General features: G+C 36.1%; 1 protein-coding gene across 2 annotated transcripts in view; it reads right to left on the reverse strand.

The window, feature by feature from the left end:
- Positions 1-12,278: 12,278 nt before the first annotated feature.
- Positions 12,279-18,302, reverse strand: part of tfc (Brevican core protein triforce) — a 91,024-nt gene continuing 85,000 nt past the window's right edge. For both annotated transcript variants that reach the window (XM_076122380.1, XM_076122381.1), the window contains 2 exons: positions 13,439-13,547; positions 12,279-13,163 (listed from right to left, as the gene is read on the reverse strand). In XM_076122380.1, coding sequence (XP_075978495.1) covers positions 12,913-13,163; positions 13,439-13,547 — 360 coding nt within the window. In that variant the 3' untranslated portion in view covers positions 12,279-12,912. The remainder of the gene's footprint in view (positions 13,164-13,438; positions 13,548-18,302) is intronic.

Raw genomic sequence — 18,302 nt, forward strand, 5'->3', positions numbered from 1 at the left:
TAATTAGCGCTCTTAAATAGAATTTCTATAAATAGGTCGCCCACAGATGTTAGTGGAGGGCTAACACGAGACATTTCATAGAATGCTACGAAATTGTAGCAACAAATGGGTTTCAGCGAACGAATGGAAATTTAATTGGAGGTTTGCAGGCAAAAGGTCACAGTTCAAGTTTGGGGTGGTCGATAATCATGGGTTGAAGCCTTCGAGGGAGGGATTCGCGAAACGATTGCAGAATAGTGCCGCCTCGAGCCGGATCAGCCCGGCGACGGTTCTTTCAATAACTTTGATTGCGTGTCTTTATTTGGGACCTTTTCCAGGATTCCTGTGAAGTGGTATTGAATTGAGGAATACCGTACTTTATTATGCTTGTTGCTATGTGTATGAGCGAAGGTGTATACCTGTGTCTAGTAGGTATCTATGTCGATAACGTCAGGAGGCCGGATCATGTTAAAACTCAATAAAACGAGGCAGAGCGGGCGCTGAAAGCCTGGAACTAAATGACACACACACACACACACATTAAAATATCGGCCATATAAATAACCATTACTCATGCTAAAGGGGTGAGCAATATGAACATATTTGTTTGACGCAGTTACTCATAATTTTGAGAATTCACGTATATGAAAAACATGCATACAAAAGTGAATATTTTATGTGGTTGAGTGATTTTTTTGGATATTCAGTTCAGTTACCATATAAATCACAGATTTTAAAAAGAGCAAAAGCTAAGTTACTATCCCTGGATTATTCAATAATAAAGCATACCCGTAGCAATTGCAGCAGTGTCTTGGCTACAAACTATAGTGATGTACACCCTGTTAGAACTACGACAGTGGTTATAACAACTGAAGAGTACAGCGTACATTTTCGTCACACGTAAAAAATATGCATGACCTAATAATGCAACTATCGGAGTGTAGTGGTAGCTACACAAAGCAAGAAAGCCAAAGCTATGACAATCGGGCGCGGGCGTCGACAGCGCACAATACCACAAGTATGCACCACTCAGCATATTGCGCGGCGGTTGCAAAAGAACAAACAATCGTACCTACATCTCTCACACTACGCCAGCCGCCCTTTACTGTTCTATGAATATTTATGCGGACACGTACTGCGGCTATTAGGCTGAATTATTCAAAAATTCTTACTCTGGCAACACTATCTGCTATTTAAATAATACGGCCATTGTTAACTTGTCTGTGTTTGAATTTGGAATGGAGTTATTCAAATAATGCTCTACACATTTGATGCAATTAACGGTAGCTTTTCATTTCTCTAACGTTACCGCGTGCATGGATTGTCAATATGCACATACTGTTTACTACTAAGACTAATAAATAGAAGAATGATATTACTTACTAAATATTAAGATCACCGTAAAGAACTTATAATCCTAACTGAACAAAATTGTAAATAAACAAAATTCAACATGGTCGCCTATCGAGCTATCCTCTGATTGGTTTTGCATTCAACACAGTTGTGTACAGACTACAATACAATCAATTAAATCTAAGTAAAACGTTATGAATGAAACTGCAAGCTGGAAACTTCGCTTTGTTTTTCCAGAGTGCTTTACTAGAGTCTGGTATCCTGAATTACGTAGGAAATAAAGAGTAGAAAATAAAATAAATTTATTTGTGAAGAACTCGGACCGTTCGCGAAAATACTGGTGGAAGTAGAATGTTGTTCCTAGACTGACTTGTTGTTACAGTTCTTGAAGATATTTCAGCGTTGAATTGTGGAAGCAGCTCCATCGTTACTCAAACTTTTTAGCGTTCGTCTTAACACACTGAACAGCCAACAAAGTTGTACAAAGTCCTTGCGTTTCAACTGCTGTAATATCTCAGGTGCTATAGAGATAATTCGTAAAATTTTTGAGATGTCATTTTATTTTATTCTTGTTATAATTTTCGTTCGACGTTATCCAATGACAGTGTTATGAAAAACATCGATCAATCCATGATGTTCAATGTATCTATCGGCAAGCAATTGTCTGTTGACCGAAATCATTTAATTTAATCGATTGATGTAGAACTTACCCCTTTACCTTGCGCTGCATGCAACTGTTTTTTTTCTTTGTAAAAAGTAATATGCAAATAAGGTTTTTATCAGAACTTAATTCAAAAGTCTACAACTTCCTGTTCCGGGAACCAAACAAACAAGCTCGAATCGTATTGAGCTATTATGTACCAACTTTGTCAATTAGTTTATTTTCCACACTATTTCTTATGCGCTTACAAAAAAATGTTCTTATTGACAACTTAAAAGAAAATTACACATTATGCGAATGATCACAAGTCTGTAGGTCGTGCACCAGTCGCGCCCCTGTTGTGATCTAATTAAATAGGGCCCTTATTTTGACATAAGCGAAAATAATAGGGCACTAGTTACCCCCATTAATCTACTACTTTTCTAATATTGTAGTGGTAGCGACACAAAGTTATTATGTACAAAAGAAATAGTTAGACACTGTTTCTCTACGGTACTTAGATAGGCTCAGAATCAAGATACATTTTAAACGCCACTGCAAGCAAAAGGCATTCCCGAAAAGCGTCTCACTTTAAAATGCAAATCACGTATTCTATATAGAAAACCTCCGACTTAACGTAACATTTTCCTAGTTTTTATTCCACAGCCACGAAAAAAGGTAGCATTCAATTCGGACCTTCTTTATATATTTATGGTTACAACGAAGAGGGCGCATGTTTGAAGTAACTTTACTAAACTTTATCGTTCAAATAAAAATATATTGTTGTAACTGCTGTCTGGTTGGTCATTTAAATTTACAATTGATTTTGGTCGAGCGGTCACACGATTGCGCGTCTAGATTCTTTGTAACAAACTGCGATAACCTATTTTTCTTTCTTTTCGTGTTGAATAGTGTCTGACTCTATTTTTTTATCTTAAAGAGTACGCAGTACAGCTTATAGCTTTGAAAATTTCAGGATACTTTAGTCTCCACGGACGTTTGAGTGGATATGTAATATTCTAATTTAAACTTTCATGTTGCATTTTTAATATCTATTATTTTAAGTGAATTAATGGAAAGAAGATTCACTTTACCTGAGACTGCTTAAATTTTTTGGTGGGGTTTACACTGACCGTGGTCACAAGCTTCCTGAGTGAGCTGAGATTGGTCAAGCCATTTGTCTCTTTTGGAGTTTCCCTAGATAAATTAAGATTTATAGCCTGCTAGGTCAGCAACTGCGATAATATTAGTTTGATCGCTACTCACCAACTGCCAGAATAGGTGTAAACTCCGTGTATCCCAGCTGAATATCCTTCGCATTACTTTCTAAAATATTGAGGTAGATTCTGACGTCATAGTTTGAACTGGTCACAAAATAGACCCTATATTACGTCAGCCAGATTACTTAGAATTCCAACCCAGTCACTGTTAAGGTCAATTTTGTCGACTCAAACACTTTGCCTACACTGCCAAGCGGTCTTTCCATTTACCAAGACATCTTGTACGACAAACTTTGTTTCAGGTAAAAACAAAACTCATTTGTATTTCGTTGTTGCGAAAGATGTTGTTTTTCATTTTTACAACCGGGAAAAACTAAAACATAAAAAGAATAATCACGTTATCTATCAAAGGAGCGGTGCAATGACGCATAAGTCAGAGCAGACACATTATAGTTGAGTGTAGTATCCACAAGAAATATGATCCGGAGGCAGCCGAGCCAGCGAGAATACTTAAATATTTGAAGAGCTACTTGTGTTGGCGAAAAAACAACATTTATATCTTAGCCTCCTGGGCCCAATTCGGACGCTTGAGGAATGGCCGTGACAAGTCTCTCCGGCACTCGGTCGCGAAGCCATAAATCAAAAATGTGTGATGCGGGTTATAAATCGTATGAAAAATATAGTGCACGAGATTTTCTTTCGTTTGTTTTTCCGTATTGTCTGATAGGGGTTGTCGTTTGTTGTTAGAATTGACAGCTTCACCCTCATTATCTTTTTATTTCGTTACGAATATTATGGTCATATTTCGTCTCCCAAATAAAACGAATCTGGAAAGGAATCAGTTTAATTCAGACGGCACCATAAAAGTTCTTTGAAACACTTGTAGTATCCAGAATAACAGATTCAGCAAAATACACCTACACCTAGAATCGACAGTAAACCAATTCCCTCCATTCCGAAACGCACAGTAGCACAAAGGAACATTTTCCTGTATCCACAGGCCTCTAGTTAGTAGAGAGCTCTCGTTACATATTACAATCGTCAGTCGGCCATCACACCGGCGGCACCGCAACATCGCGCAACACCATCGCATCGCCTCTAGAGGTAGAAAGCGTACAAGAGCCAAATGCGCCTCGCACCGAACAAATGAAATGGGAGCGATGGGAGCGATGGGAGCCTTATTCATGAATCTTGCATGCTCACAACCATTAGGCCTGAAATGTTGAAATTGCTGTGCTTGTAACGTAGAAAAGGTATGCTATAAAACTAGATTGAGTTTATGACGTGATTGTTAATGGAGTTCACTATTGTTCTTTACAATTTCGAAGATGCAGCTGATTGGATATATTGCTACTTTTATACTTTTTTTCCGCCGTTCTATTTGTTTTTTTTATGATTCTTATTCACTTGGCAAAGGTTTTACTTATTATTATACCAGTTCAGTTTTTACTGTTGAAAGCTTTATCAGTAAAACTAGCCATTGTTACTTCGTTCGTCGCTAGCATTTCGTATTCATTTGCATGAAGATTTGTTTTATGATAAACTGCTACTGTTTTCAGAATACGTTTTCAGGTATCATTGTGTTGCACTACGGACTCCTAGCAACCACTCCGTTTGGCACTTGTTCTACTGTGCCACCGACAAAAGAAAGGATTGAATTTGCACTTGTAGCACGTAATTTTCTTGCATTCACACTTCCGCAGGATTGAAACAGTTGTGAACTAGATGACTAAGTAAATAGTTGGGTTTTGTGGATTTACTCCTTAAAAATTACGACGCAGGAATTTTCCAGGAATCGTGAAAATTACTTCTTATAATATTAGTTTCTATGTCTTTTTAATATTAGTTTTAAAAACTACACTAGGGAGATATGTTAACTTAAGGCCGCATAGTTTTTCTGTAACGGAAAATCTAGTCTTATTTTAGAAGGAAGCGGGAACTATTTTATCGAAGCTTTTTGTTCGATGCGAGTCTATCGCAGAGCCGCGATAACGTTCCCTCGTTAGAGAGATTGTTTGTGATATTTTCTTTTCTTTTATCCACATTCTGACTTTAAAACGTCAAAGTTCCTTTATTCCAGCCAGCTGCACTGCATACAAACTAGCAGCATTGTTCCAGATTGAAATGAAGGAAGAACTAAATCGCGGTGAATGCAGTCTCCTAATTATAGTCTTTCATGAAGTTCCCATTCGTTAGTACCTTTGTACTTGGCAGTCTGTGAGTCTGAGTGCATATTATTATAAATCATTTTATGTGACGGGAAGGTTTCATTTGCTTGCTTTTAAATTGAGAGCTGAGGATGTGCGATGGGCATACTCATTTACAATATTAAACACGTATTATTAAGTCTGTTTCATTTTCAATTTATTTTGCACTGGATCTTTTAACGTAGCAAATGTGACTCTAGTTGTAAATAAAAGTTTTTTATGAGCTATGAAAAAAAGAATAATCTTGTCCCCAACTCTTGTCGCATGCACATAAACTCCCATTGGTCATCTAGGCTATAACGTAACTCACATTTAAAATAGAGATTAGATTATGAGGCAACCATACCTTGTAAAAGAAACTCTATCAATAAATAAAACCTCAAATAAAACAATAAAACAACGTTATCCGTTTTTCAAACATGTGTATGTCCGCAAAAACGTAACATTTACGTTGTGGAAGCGCTCAGCGATGAAATGTAGGGGCCGGGCAATTGGTGCGAGAGCAAAATTACCCATAGCGGGGTTGATGAGACTTTTAACGAGCAACGAACACCCATATTGCCGGAAAACGTACAATTAATTTGTAACATCTATTTATTTTGCCAATTTTATTTTGTGTTGCCCTTCTCTTAATTGTGTTCTCGTTATTTCAAGCGTCTTGGTGTGTAGTGACATTTGGTGACGGATTATGGAAATTGCGGAGTCAATGTTATGATTTGTATTTTTTGTTTCTTGTTGTATGACATTGTAAAAGGTAAAAATAACTATTCCGTTTCAATTTACCGGCTTTACACTGATTAAGGTTCTTGTTTGTTGTCATTACTTTGTAATAAGTACTTTCGTAATAATTCGAAAATAAATATAAAGTTAATGCGATTTCCTAATCTTTAGGTTCGAAAACGTCTTACAAACTAAAATACTGTACTTCATTTCTTGTAAATCAAATTCATTTAAGATCAAAAATACCCCTACATTCTCATTAAGCAATAAATCGTACATCAAAACACAAGATGAGTGATTCCAAGCATCGATCCACTCAGTTAGGGATGTTGTTGCAATTAAGAACAGCTTAGCAGCAGGAGACGACGTTAAGCCGCCGCCCGGCTCGTCGTGACAACGGCTTAATATTTAAGCGCATCTCATTGTATGAAATGTAATTGATATGATAAAACGCCGCTTTTGAAGTTTCGCTTATTAAAATTGAATATTTTAAAAAGTACAGAGAATTGGGTTACTAATTTAAAATGTAAAGTGCTTTAAAAAGCGCTTATTTATAAAATGTAAAATTGTTATTAATAGACAATGCAGAGTAAGTACTTCAGAGTAGTAAAAGATTATGGTGTTAAAAATTATTGATAAAAAAAATGGAATCATCGTTTTCTTAGTACCACTAAATATTATATTCCTCGTAGAAACCGAGTATATTTCCAGTATGTAGAGCTAATGCAGAATGGTAAACTTTAAACAATTTCAAATAATCTTACGAAAAGCTTTCAAATACATAAAGATTACTTCACAATAAACTTTGGTTATTTCTAAATAAAGTGTATTTAAACAATTCTAAATAACAACCATCGATCAAGTGAACAAGATTGATGACAGATTAATAGTGTATCAGAATGAAATGGTCGCGACCTCATATACAGTAATATAATTAAATTACTTAACGACTTTATCGCGTGATATTTTGAATATTAACAAACGTGGTGGATTATCGTACAGTTAATGTACTAAACCTTTTTAGTAGGTTTATAATAATACCACAAAGCATGCTAAGTGTCGAACTATTACCTAATTTATTCTTAGCCCTTTATGGGTCCCAGCGGCAGAGTCCTCCCCTATTTTCTTCCAAACCTGTTTGTCGTGCCATATTTCACTATGGTGGACCCGCAAATGCGAGACATTATTTTGTATAAAACGCATATTAAACTGAACTATACTGCTATTAATAACTCGTTATTACACATAATTAAAACGTTTTTAATCATAAATAATGTAGTGTTATAAATAGCTCCTGCAATGCGATTAATATGCTATTTTGAGTATAAATTGTTAAACACTTTCACGACATAACGCCAAAGAGTCACGCACAATCTTCGTGGTATGTTGTATTTATAAAGCTCACGTAAAAATGCCAATCACGGTGTGGTTTTCTGATTTCCCACGTGAACCTTAAAGTTTATGGAACAAATACCTTCGTTGTGTGCATGTAAAATTGATGTTCTTTCCTCTACAACAAACGATCAATATTTTACGAACCTACATTGCTTTTTGTAGGAAATATGTATGGTGATTGTGGTGAATGCAAAAATAATAGAACGTTATCGGAGAAAACTCTTTAAAGAAAATCTTCGAAAGTGTCACAACTTGCGATAATATTCAAACAAATATCTCCTTATCCTAACAAAACTAACATAAAACTTACAACGCATAAGTATACGTAATCCTTATTCTAACTATATTCTGCCCCGAGGTGCACGAATCAGTTGAGCGGCCCTTACGCTGCAATAAACTTTCTTAAGACTGGTAAAACATGGGCTTATTTTTATAGGAATAAGGTTTAAATTGGCGTGGCTGAAAAGGTGCTATCAACGAAACAGCGGCTTGGCTTAGGGCAGATTGCCGGGGGCACGGCGGATATGACGAGGCGACTCGATGGGCTCGCTAGATAGCTGGATGTACTACGACTGATTTCAAACGATTGCATGCTCCTTTTCACGTTAAATGGAAGTGTGTTTCAAACGGTTTTCCCGTTAAACTTTCAAGTGTCAGAGTTTGAAATTGGGATAACTTCATTTAAAGACGCGGGGAAGGTTAATTGCAAAATTTAAATTAATTATTTTATCTTTGAGTATAGAATGCCTATATATTATACGCGGTCAAGATTTTTTTTAGGTTCAAGGATATTTATTTATTCTAGCCTAGGCTTGATTAATTACATGACCATTTGTTTGAATTTGACACTCGTTTCGTTGTCAATGGCAACATTATTATTTATGGTATCAAAGTTTATTTTCAAATACCATGAGTGCTGTTTTCAGTACCACACATTTCAGTACCCTGTATTTAAAGACAATACTACGGCTAACTACCGCTAACGTTACCAAACTCTACGAATTTCCTTACTTTCATCTTTCCAGTAAAATATCCCGGAATTTACAGAAATCTTTGCATTAAAACCTACGTACCATTACAGGTACCGTTTTCAAGAAAACCCAAAACTAAAAATACCAATGCATTTTATAAAATGTACAGGTAGAATATCGAATGAAGACGTTCGGTTTGAATACAAATATATTTGTCAGGCTGCCAACTTATCTGCTGCCTGTACCTACTATAGTGATACTTTTCCCTTTAACGATTTCCTCTGGTAAATGGTGGAAGGTAATTAAACCTTAATTAGCCACAATTAGTTTGAAATATGTCTTTAAATTATGGTTACGATAGATCCTTTTTATATAAAGGAAATGGTCGAGAAACTTTGATTTCGTTAGATTTTTTGATAAACAGAGTTTCCACATAAGATAAATAAGTTACAGGATTTATTTCTTAGCTATCCACTTACCTGTGATCGTAAACGAGTCTGCATCAAGGAAATCAATAGTTGAATCATTAAAAAAAGTACATTTTGTAAAAATGAGGTTCGTCAAAACAGTGAAAATAGTATGCTTTAGAACACACTGAATAAGGCCCGAAGAAGATTTATCTAAAGGATACACACGGCCAAACGTACATATGTATGTAAATGCAGGTCAAACGACCAAGAAGTAGATGTTTCTTCTATGTAAGTATATCTCTTTATTATAAGCGAACTTAAAATATTTTTTGTTTAATTTGTAAAACGAAACGATTACATCTTTTGATCCCATGCCCCATATAAATGTAAGTGCAGAGTATAAAATGTTATGTTAGTTAGAAACTGCAAGTGTTGAGGGTGGCGAGTTAGGGGGTGAGGGAGGCTTGGAGGGAGGAGGAGGGAGTACCTCAACGGACGCCTTCCGTTTGTAAACTAACTACTTATCTTCTGAAACTCATGCATCTCTGACTTCAATGCGAGAAATATCTGCTATTCGCTTGTAATAACTTTCAACGGGATATTATTGAGACGTTTGTTTATACTTCGATATCCTAGCAATCGCCGTGGAAACGGAAACGGAATCTAACTTAAAATCTAAGATTGTTCTAAATGCTTGAGTAAAAATATTTCTTTATTATTTACCATAAAGGTTATAAAGATAATCAGATTTGTACAACGTCGCATCCACTCTGCCAGTTTTAATGATCGGCACAACATTCATAAAATATATTTATAATTCAGGAGCGTTTTTGATAACACTTTAGGCTCCACGATGATGGCGGTATGATGTAATTAGTGTACGAGTGGAAGGTGCTGCTCATTTTCCTGATTATTTTCCTCACCCTCGTACCTGCCGCTAATCTATTTATAACCAAGGCTACCGTAAATAACGTACGCCATTATAAAAATATCTACAGCTAAGGATCTCAAATTCTTTTTTATCTGTCTCACTTCAACTTTTGGTGCGAACATCTCAGTTTGTTTTTTATTTTAAGTCTCTGTTATAAAAAAAAAGAAAAATTCGACGACACATTCACATAGAAGCGTTTCAATTTAAACTCAAAATTGGAACGTAACGCCGCGTCATGTTTCGCCAAATAATAATAAGTTTGATTTCCGAATGGCGTGAACTCGCCTGAAAGGTTCGGCTTCACGTCGCACGTGACTTGTTTATTAATAAGTCCACGACCACGTGCTTCTGTGCTTCATCCCCTCTTACCTTCCCCCTCTTGTGCCTGTCCTCTCATTTACATACTTCGCCCGCAAGGCTCCGGACGCATGAAATTTTCAAACGCCGTCAGGTACGGCGCGTAAGTTTGCCGGTGAAATTTTCAGCCAAGTGGAAAATTAAAAAAACTTCGCCAGATGTATCATTAAAATCCTGTCTCTGAATGTATCGTACAAATTCCTGTATATTTTCTGCGTGTATTTTGCTTCTGTGAGCAAAGTTCACTACATATTTTTATTCCTACGTAGCGGTAAACGTAAAATATTACACTAGTAAACATTTGTGCAAGAATTTTGTACTTAAAGTCGAAAAATATCTCCAGGATGCTATTACATTTTCCATCTTATTTTATTGTATGAAACCAATTTGCGAGTTTATTTTAATGTTTGTTCCAAAGTATAGTAGTTATTGCTGCGTAAAATAATTATTTTGTTTTCTGCAAGTTGACGATTTCAATAACAGTGTCATATTTTTCAGTATCGGTGCTATTAATTCTGTATGACTCCAGACATGCATGGGAATGACAAATGGCAGCCATTTGGCAGGAAAATAGCCAGTCAGCTAGTTGCTGTATCTAATTAGGATTTATAATAAAATCTTGGCAGAGGTTTGTCTTGGTTTGTAAACAATGGTTCGTTTACCTTTCTGAATAATATTTTTATGTGTTGATGACATGCTTTTGCCATGTTTTGTTTATTTGTATGGCGATTGCGGTAAAATACAAATGTATGTGTTAATTGGTTATTTGTTTTTTAATTATGGGTAAGTTTAGTTTTTTGTAGTACTCTAAAAGTTATTTTAACAGTTACTCGTTAAGAGTACTATTTTATAGATTTACGGTTGTGAATGTAGTTTGTTACCTACTTATACTTTGATTTTAAATACTTTAAATACGAGACCTTACGTACGTACACAAAATAAAACTCTTATTAGTATTAGTAATAACTAACACCATTCCTTTACTTTTATAGTAAGTTTCACTTCAATACTTACAAGTCGTAGTTCCATATACTTACTAACTGTATCTCAATTTTCAGTAGTGTACGTTGCAAACGGAACGTTACCCGGCCGGTATGTGGAAATGAACACGATATCACACATCCGTGATGAAAGTGATATTTTAAATCATGCTTTTGAATCATGTTATTTAAAACTGACTGCTTTTGATGGAGGACTGCAGTTTTCAGTGTAATGTTTTTAATTAAATATTTTACTTTGAAGAGCTTTGTGTTATGCTTGTCAGGTATGTGTTTGACATTGGCTGGTTGCTTTACTATGATTTTGTATTTATTTTTAACATATTTTCAATTTTCAATATTATTAAATTTTAATACGTAATGGCACAATCACTTTTATGTGTGTATTGTCATATTTTCAAATGTATAATGAAGTAGGTACTTACCTAAGAGAGTGTGTCCCATATCTAGGTGTTTTCTTCAGCAAAATGTGTCCAAATAATAGTGTACATTTATTTAAGTTCGTAGCTTTACTTGTTGTGGTACTTAAAAATCAGTGCAGCATCCCGTTTGTAAAACGGACTAATTGAATCACAACAAATGAAATTGATTGACTAAACGGTTCCGCTGTTAACTGTCATTATTTAATTACATACTTCAATTTAATGTAGGTAGTTTGAAAACTGAAAGAGAAATATATTAAGAGGGTATTGTTCGTATGTGGTTCCTTATTCAAGCGCAATGCCCTCTATTGTCAAAGAGGACGAAATTAGAATCACTCTCCATGCCAAGTGTCACGCATTCTATGCGTACCATCGTCGAGTAATTACCAGTATTTAAACAAAGATATAAACTAATATCTTTCACCTTTGGCTTTAACTGTTAAGCTATTTTGTTCCCAGTAGTGGGCAAGATTTTTGAAAACTCCACGTGCCTCAGACAGCGTCTTCTGCTGTTACCTGCCATCTAGGAAAACGTGCTTGCACTGTCAGATTAATGGGGTCACTAAGAAATTAAAGTATCTCCATGCCATTCTGGAGAAAAGGACTGGTTAAAACTATGTTCTTTTAAGCTTTTCAGTGAATGTATTTTGGGTTGTTGGAAATAAAACTTAAAAATCTGTTTAAAATTTTTATTGTCTGTACTTATTACTATTTATACATTTATATCTAAGGTAACTATAGTTTATTTACCCACTATGTTTGACTATGGGCACGGCGCGGCGTTGCCCGTTGAGCTCAAGCTCGGAGGTTTGTTCATAAGATCATAAGGCAGTGATCGTTCCATCATATTACAAAAATAAAAAAAACTACAGTATTCAAATTCTTTTTAACCCTTACCGATACGACCTCGCGTCGTACAAAAACAATAAATAACCATTAACTTATTGTTATCTAGCTATACTGACCAAACATCTTTCTAGACAGTTCCTCAAATCATTTCATAGATGTTCACTATACATTGTCTTGTTATTTTACAACCCAAACAAAATGTACAAAAGTAGAAAAAATAATAACAAAACGGTCGCCCTCACATACTTTGGTTTCGGAATGCACACGTTAAAAGATGATTTATCAGTTTATTTTAAAGCACTATTCCCTAGGTCTATAATATAATTAAATGGTCAGGGTTTTTATAACTACGATGTAGTTTTGACATTAAGTTGCGCAGGCGGCGCTGCGGTATTGTTTGCAAATGGCGACATTCACTCAAGAGGCAATCACACACTACTATGATCTAAGGGGAGGGTCATCAATCGGATCGTACTTCACAGATGAAGAACGTCTCGAAGGAGCAGGGAGAGTCGTTCCACTTAAGTCCTTTGTCGTCTCTGTTCCACAGTTCCAAGCAGTTCTCTTCTTCGCCGTTTTCGTATCTGAAGTTGTTGGGCTCTCCCGCGTTCCAGTTGACGAAGGTCAAAGGTCTGCCGTTGGCCATCCAGAAGAAGTTGCCTTCTTCCGCCAAATCAGTGCCCGATGTCCAGAAGTGTTCGCGACCGTAACCTGGAAGAAGACGAAAGCATTATTATTGGACCACTTTCTGCCAGTCTAAGCACTCTTTTAAAATAAAAAAAAAACTGTTATTAAGAAACTGGAACGCAATGACCAACAGAAAAAAATAATTTGCAACAGTGATTAAAAAGTATTCGGAAATGCAGTACGAACGAACCTCCTTGACAATGGCATACCGTTCTAGTTATTGTTTTTAGCAAGCGGAGGTCAGACGCAGAACTGAAAGTGTCGCTGCATATAGAACAAGTTTACGTAGTGATATTTACCTGAGTCCTTGACGTATTGTTCTAGCTTGTCGTTCTCCTGCTGCGAAGAGATGGACGCCAGGTGCATGCCGTGGAACCGACAGTATTGCTGTGCCTTGAACCAGTTAGCCTGAAACAACGGACGAGAAACTCTTTAGTTACTGGGAAAATGTAGGAAATATGCGCTTGGTATTTAAGAGCAGTTAAAATTACGAAGTTTTACTGATTACTAGATTTGGTAAATATTCCTTGTTCCTGACAAGTCTATTTCGGTAATCGCCTGTCATGACTTCATTAAAGGTCGTTCATAAAATGCAAGAAACCAGACATCTTTATTTGACAGCGACAGAAATTAATGTCGCATTTACGTTTTCGTATTCTAATGAAGTTGGAAATTCCCTAACTCAACAAATACCCGCGACTTCGAGTCCCTATTCTTGCGTGTTTACCAAAATACCTGGCTCCTAATCAACTATTGTTCTGAACTCAAGAATTTTAATGGAATCGTTGAACTTGGAGGTTCGGCGCCAATGTTAGAATGATGTAAAGCATTCGCATGCGCGGTACGGAAGCCGCATACTAACTAGGTTAGGAGCACAAAAGGCAAAACGTCGGTTAACCGACTGTCGGCACGCAGGGTTGTGGTTTCGTTAGACAACGACTTGTATCGTTCAGCGTAGATCAATTTGATGACGACGAGACAAAAGCGCGTTACGCTGTAATTGGTTTTGTGTGTTCACAACTTTATTGCTGTTTTTGATGGGTTGATGCGACGCCGAGTGCGCCATTTTAACATTAAATTTGGATTTTCTCATCAGGCTCGGTAAGGGTGAATGATTACACATTGATAGCTCTTGGTCTGAACCATATTTTATTACTCTTTTATTGATCTTTCATAAATTAAATCATCATACAAAACACACATTCTATGATGACGTATCAAGAGATATATTATGATAAAGCCCCAGGCACACTGATAGTTAGTTAATTACTATGTACATAGTTGCGTCATTGCATCGTATATCATAGTCCGATGTTGTGACTACCTTCTTAAATTAGGTTCAGAAAAAAAAGATTGGCGAAAGTTCGAAAGTTACGTACAACTTCATTGCCAGTTGCAATATATCATTTGTATAATAATTATAAATACATATTTCAATGTTTTGGTTATGTGAATGGGGTTTTTTAAAGTCCGGTTCGTGATAAATCGAAACCATTCCTTAGTAATTTGAAAAATAAGGTATCATTCACAACTTTGTAGACATAGAGCAATAGCCGTAAACTTTCCCGTGTCGTATTTTTATTGTAAACTTAAAACCTAACCTTATTAAAAATATTAAAAACTTTTTCAAATTATGAAATTAAAAATATTGAAACCTTTTCATATTATCAATTATTATTTTATACATATTTATAATAACAAAAGGGAAGGCTTTTACTATATCATATTTTCGTTGACAAATATAGAACTGTCATTAAAATTTTAGCATAAACACACTGACAACTTATTCAAAATCCATATTATTAGAACTTTAAAAGAAACAACACGAAGCAAAAAAACCCTACTACCAAAACATACATAACAAAATACCAACACGGTCCCTCAAATATGATCAAACGTGTACATTGAGTGAACTTATGAAACAAGACACACTTTCTCCATCCATCCGAGATTAGTACGTCGCTCGTCGAATGATTCGGCACATCTGTTCCGAAGGTGATGACGCATTGGACACGCTATAATTATAACTTATGTCGCACTTAATACGTGAATATGGACGCTCGTAAAACTTCCCGGGAATTACCACCCTATTTCTCTCTAGAGCTACTCGTATTTTATTCGCAATGATCAATATATATATGTAGGTACACAACATATATAAAACTCTTCCGTTACTGAGTGACTGAATGGTGGACAACGCACAGCTGAAACTACTGAGCGTAGAAAGTTGAAATTTGGTTACAAGATTCCTGAGGAAGTATAGAGGAGCACTAATTGGAAATTCCCTCCGAAAAGGGTAAAAAAGGGGGAAAACTTTTAAATGAAAGATCAGCAATAAAAACTAAATAAAGTCTACGCAGACAAAGTCGCAAGCGGCCGCTACTAACTTATAAAGTAAGAACAGGAAATAGTATAGCCACAAAATGTCGAGAATGTTATTTTTATCGCAACATTATGCCCACGAATAGCGTTGTATTTCTATAATAACTACAATGTTGTAAGCAATACACGAACATAGTCGTTTTTAAAAACCCCTAGTTTTATTACAGCAAGTTAAATGTGCTATGATCAAGTTAGTTTTGTTGAGGTACTCTACTATTACTGAGTAACAGGTAATATTGATGAAAATGAAATGGTGAAGCAAAATTGTGGTTTCTGTTGCGTCAGTCGTGCCCAAACAATGGTTTGTTTGATAAATCATAAAATTTTTGGTATTATTTTAAATTGTGGTGAAAATTTTATTGCCGTGTACATGAAATAAATAAAATAAGCTGCGTTGACTAAATACTAAAGATAAATCACGGCTGTGATTATTATTTTATAGCATAACATTTTGTGGAAATTATTTATGGAGGATATACACAGACTACAGCAATAATCCAGCTATAATTCTCTTTTGCACGAATTATTCTGCATATTTCAGTAAGTTCTCGCAAAACATAATTAGGTCACATCTGTTCATGAATACACATCATCTTATGCATTTCAAGAGCAAGACAAATGAACATACAACTACACAAACACAAGAAGAACGGGGTGCTTAAGTATATAAGCCATCAGTGCAGGTGTGGCCTCTCGTATTGCGTCTGGCAGGCGATTAATGATCTCCACACAGCGTTACTTGTGTACAGTCGAATGCCTTCGGTACACGCTCAGTCGCCTCACATGACACCCCCCCACTAAGGGGTGGGGGTGGCGGATATTCGCAGTCTTGCATCCACACCGCACACCAAATTGACCCGGTATTACGTACTTGAAATATTGATTTGACGATTGCATTTTAATGCTGGGGCCACACTACCGGGAAATGCCATTAATTATCGCGTTAAAGGACGTTAACCGTAGATGTAGCCACGACTTAACGCAATAATTTGACAACGGCATTTACATTGTCGTTTGACATTAGGCGATAACTCAAGTGGCGGTACATCAAAGAGAATAACGCGAGAATTAATGCGATAAAGCGGTCACACTACGCCAGTCAGAGTGCGTCGGGAGCTCGACGGGATCGCACGTGTTTTGTGTTTGCAAATTGCAATACATACTATGGAGTGGAGTAACGAAAAAGTAATTGCGTTTCTGGAGCTTCTGCAAACAGAACCATGTTTGTGGGATCCAAAACTGAAAAGTTACAAGAATCGAGGATCGCAAAGTGATGCTTGGCGTCGACTGATGGAATTACTACCTTTTGAAACAACTATTGAAAAAATTTAAAAAAAGAGGGAAAGCCTAATGGGTTACTAAAGAACCCATTTAAACAAAATTAAAAAATCTTTGAAAGTAAATTTTACGCCGTTTTATCGCCAAACGTCAAATCACGTTGGCCGTATTAAGTGTAGCCACCTACTTTAGCGCGTTAAAAATTATCGCGATAATTACTGCGATAATGGGCATTGGACGTTGGCCGCTAATGTGGCCCCAGCATAACATGCATTTGATGCTGCATTTTTTAGTGTAAGTTGACTACTATTTAGACCAAACATATGGTAATTTATGATGAATATTACTATTGTGTTAACTGAGAAAATTAAAGCTATTTCAAGGAAAACGATAATATTATAATTTTTTGATTAAAACCGCACCATAATGGAGAATGTTACTAGGTATGCCAAATCGCTTTAAATTTTGACACAGTATGGCCTGTATGTATACATATACACTAGTTTTTGTTTTAGTCAAAAATACCGAATAGTTTTGATTTTATAAGCATTCAAAGTTTCGAAAAATATCGAGTCCCGCTAGCAGCCGCGTGAGCGGCTGTGACGTCATACTACATTGCCGCGCCGCGCGGGCCGCGTCCCGCTTAGTATTTTGGTAGTCTTAGTATAGCTTGCGTAGTATTTTGTTGTGTTTTCGTCCGCTTATGTATAAAATAACTTATAATAATAGTAAATACTTTTCGATTAATAAAATGGATAAAGGATTTGAAAAAGGGCAATCGGATAAACTACCTAAAATAAATGAAAAATGGTTGCGAATTATTTTGTGCAACAAATAGAGGTTTTGTTGCCTCCAAAATCCTACTTAATATTATAAATGTGAAAGTTTGTGAGAATGTACATATGTATGTATGTAATCGTATGTACGTAGGTATATACGTATGTATGTATGTATGTACATATGTATGTATGTACGTATGTGTGTACGTACGTATTTATGTATGTACGTATGTGTGTACGTACATACGTATGTATGTACGTATGTGTGTACGTACGTACGTATGTATGTACGTATGTACGTATGTTTGTATATGTATATATGTATGTTTGTATATGTATATATGTACGTACGTATGTATGTATGTATGTAAGTATGTACGGATGTTTCTTACTCTTTCACGCAAATTTGACTGAACCGATTACGATGAAATTTGATAGGTATATAGGTAGCTGAAGACCCAGAATAACACATAGACTACTTTTTATCCCGGAGTTCCGAAGGATCGGGCTTTACGCGGGAAGGGTTTCCATGCGGACGAAGTCGCGGGCCTCTTCTAGTATATTATACATATAAGTACCTAATATGTCAGATATTTACGATCACTGCATATTAGAATGAAACAATTTTTTACCGAAATAATCGCGTACTTATTGATTTTACATTTTTCCTGCCACGGTAAAATCAATGAACTCGCGATCAATCCGGTTAGAAATTGTTTCATTA

Source organism: Anticarsia gemmatalis, chromosome 14, assembly GCF_050436995.1.
Source record: "Anticarsia gemmatalis isolate Benzon Research Colony breed Stoneville strain chromosome 14, ilAntGemm2 primary, whole genome shotgun sequence".
In the NCBI taxonomy this organism is placed as follows: Eukaryota; Metazoa; Arthropoda; class Insecta; order Lepidoptera; family Erebidae; genus Anticarsia; species Anticarsia gemmatalis.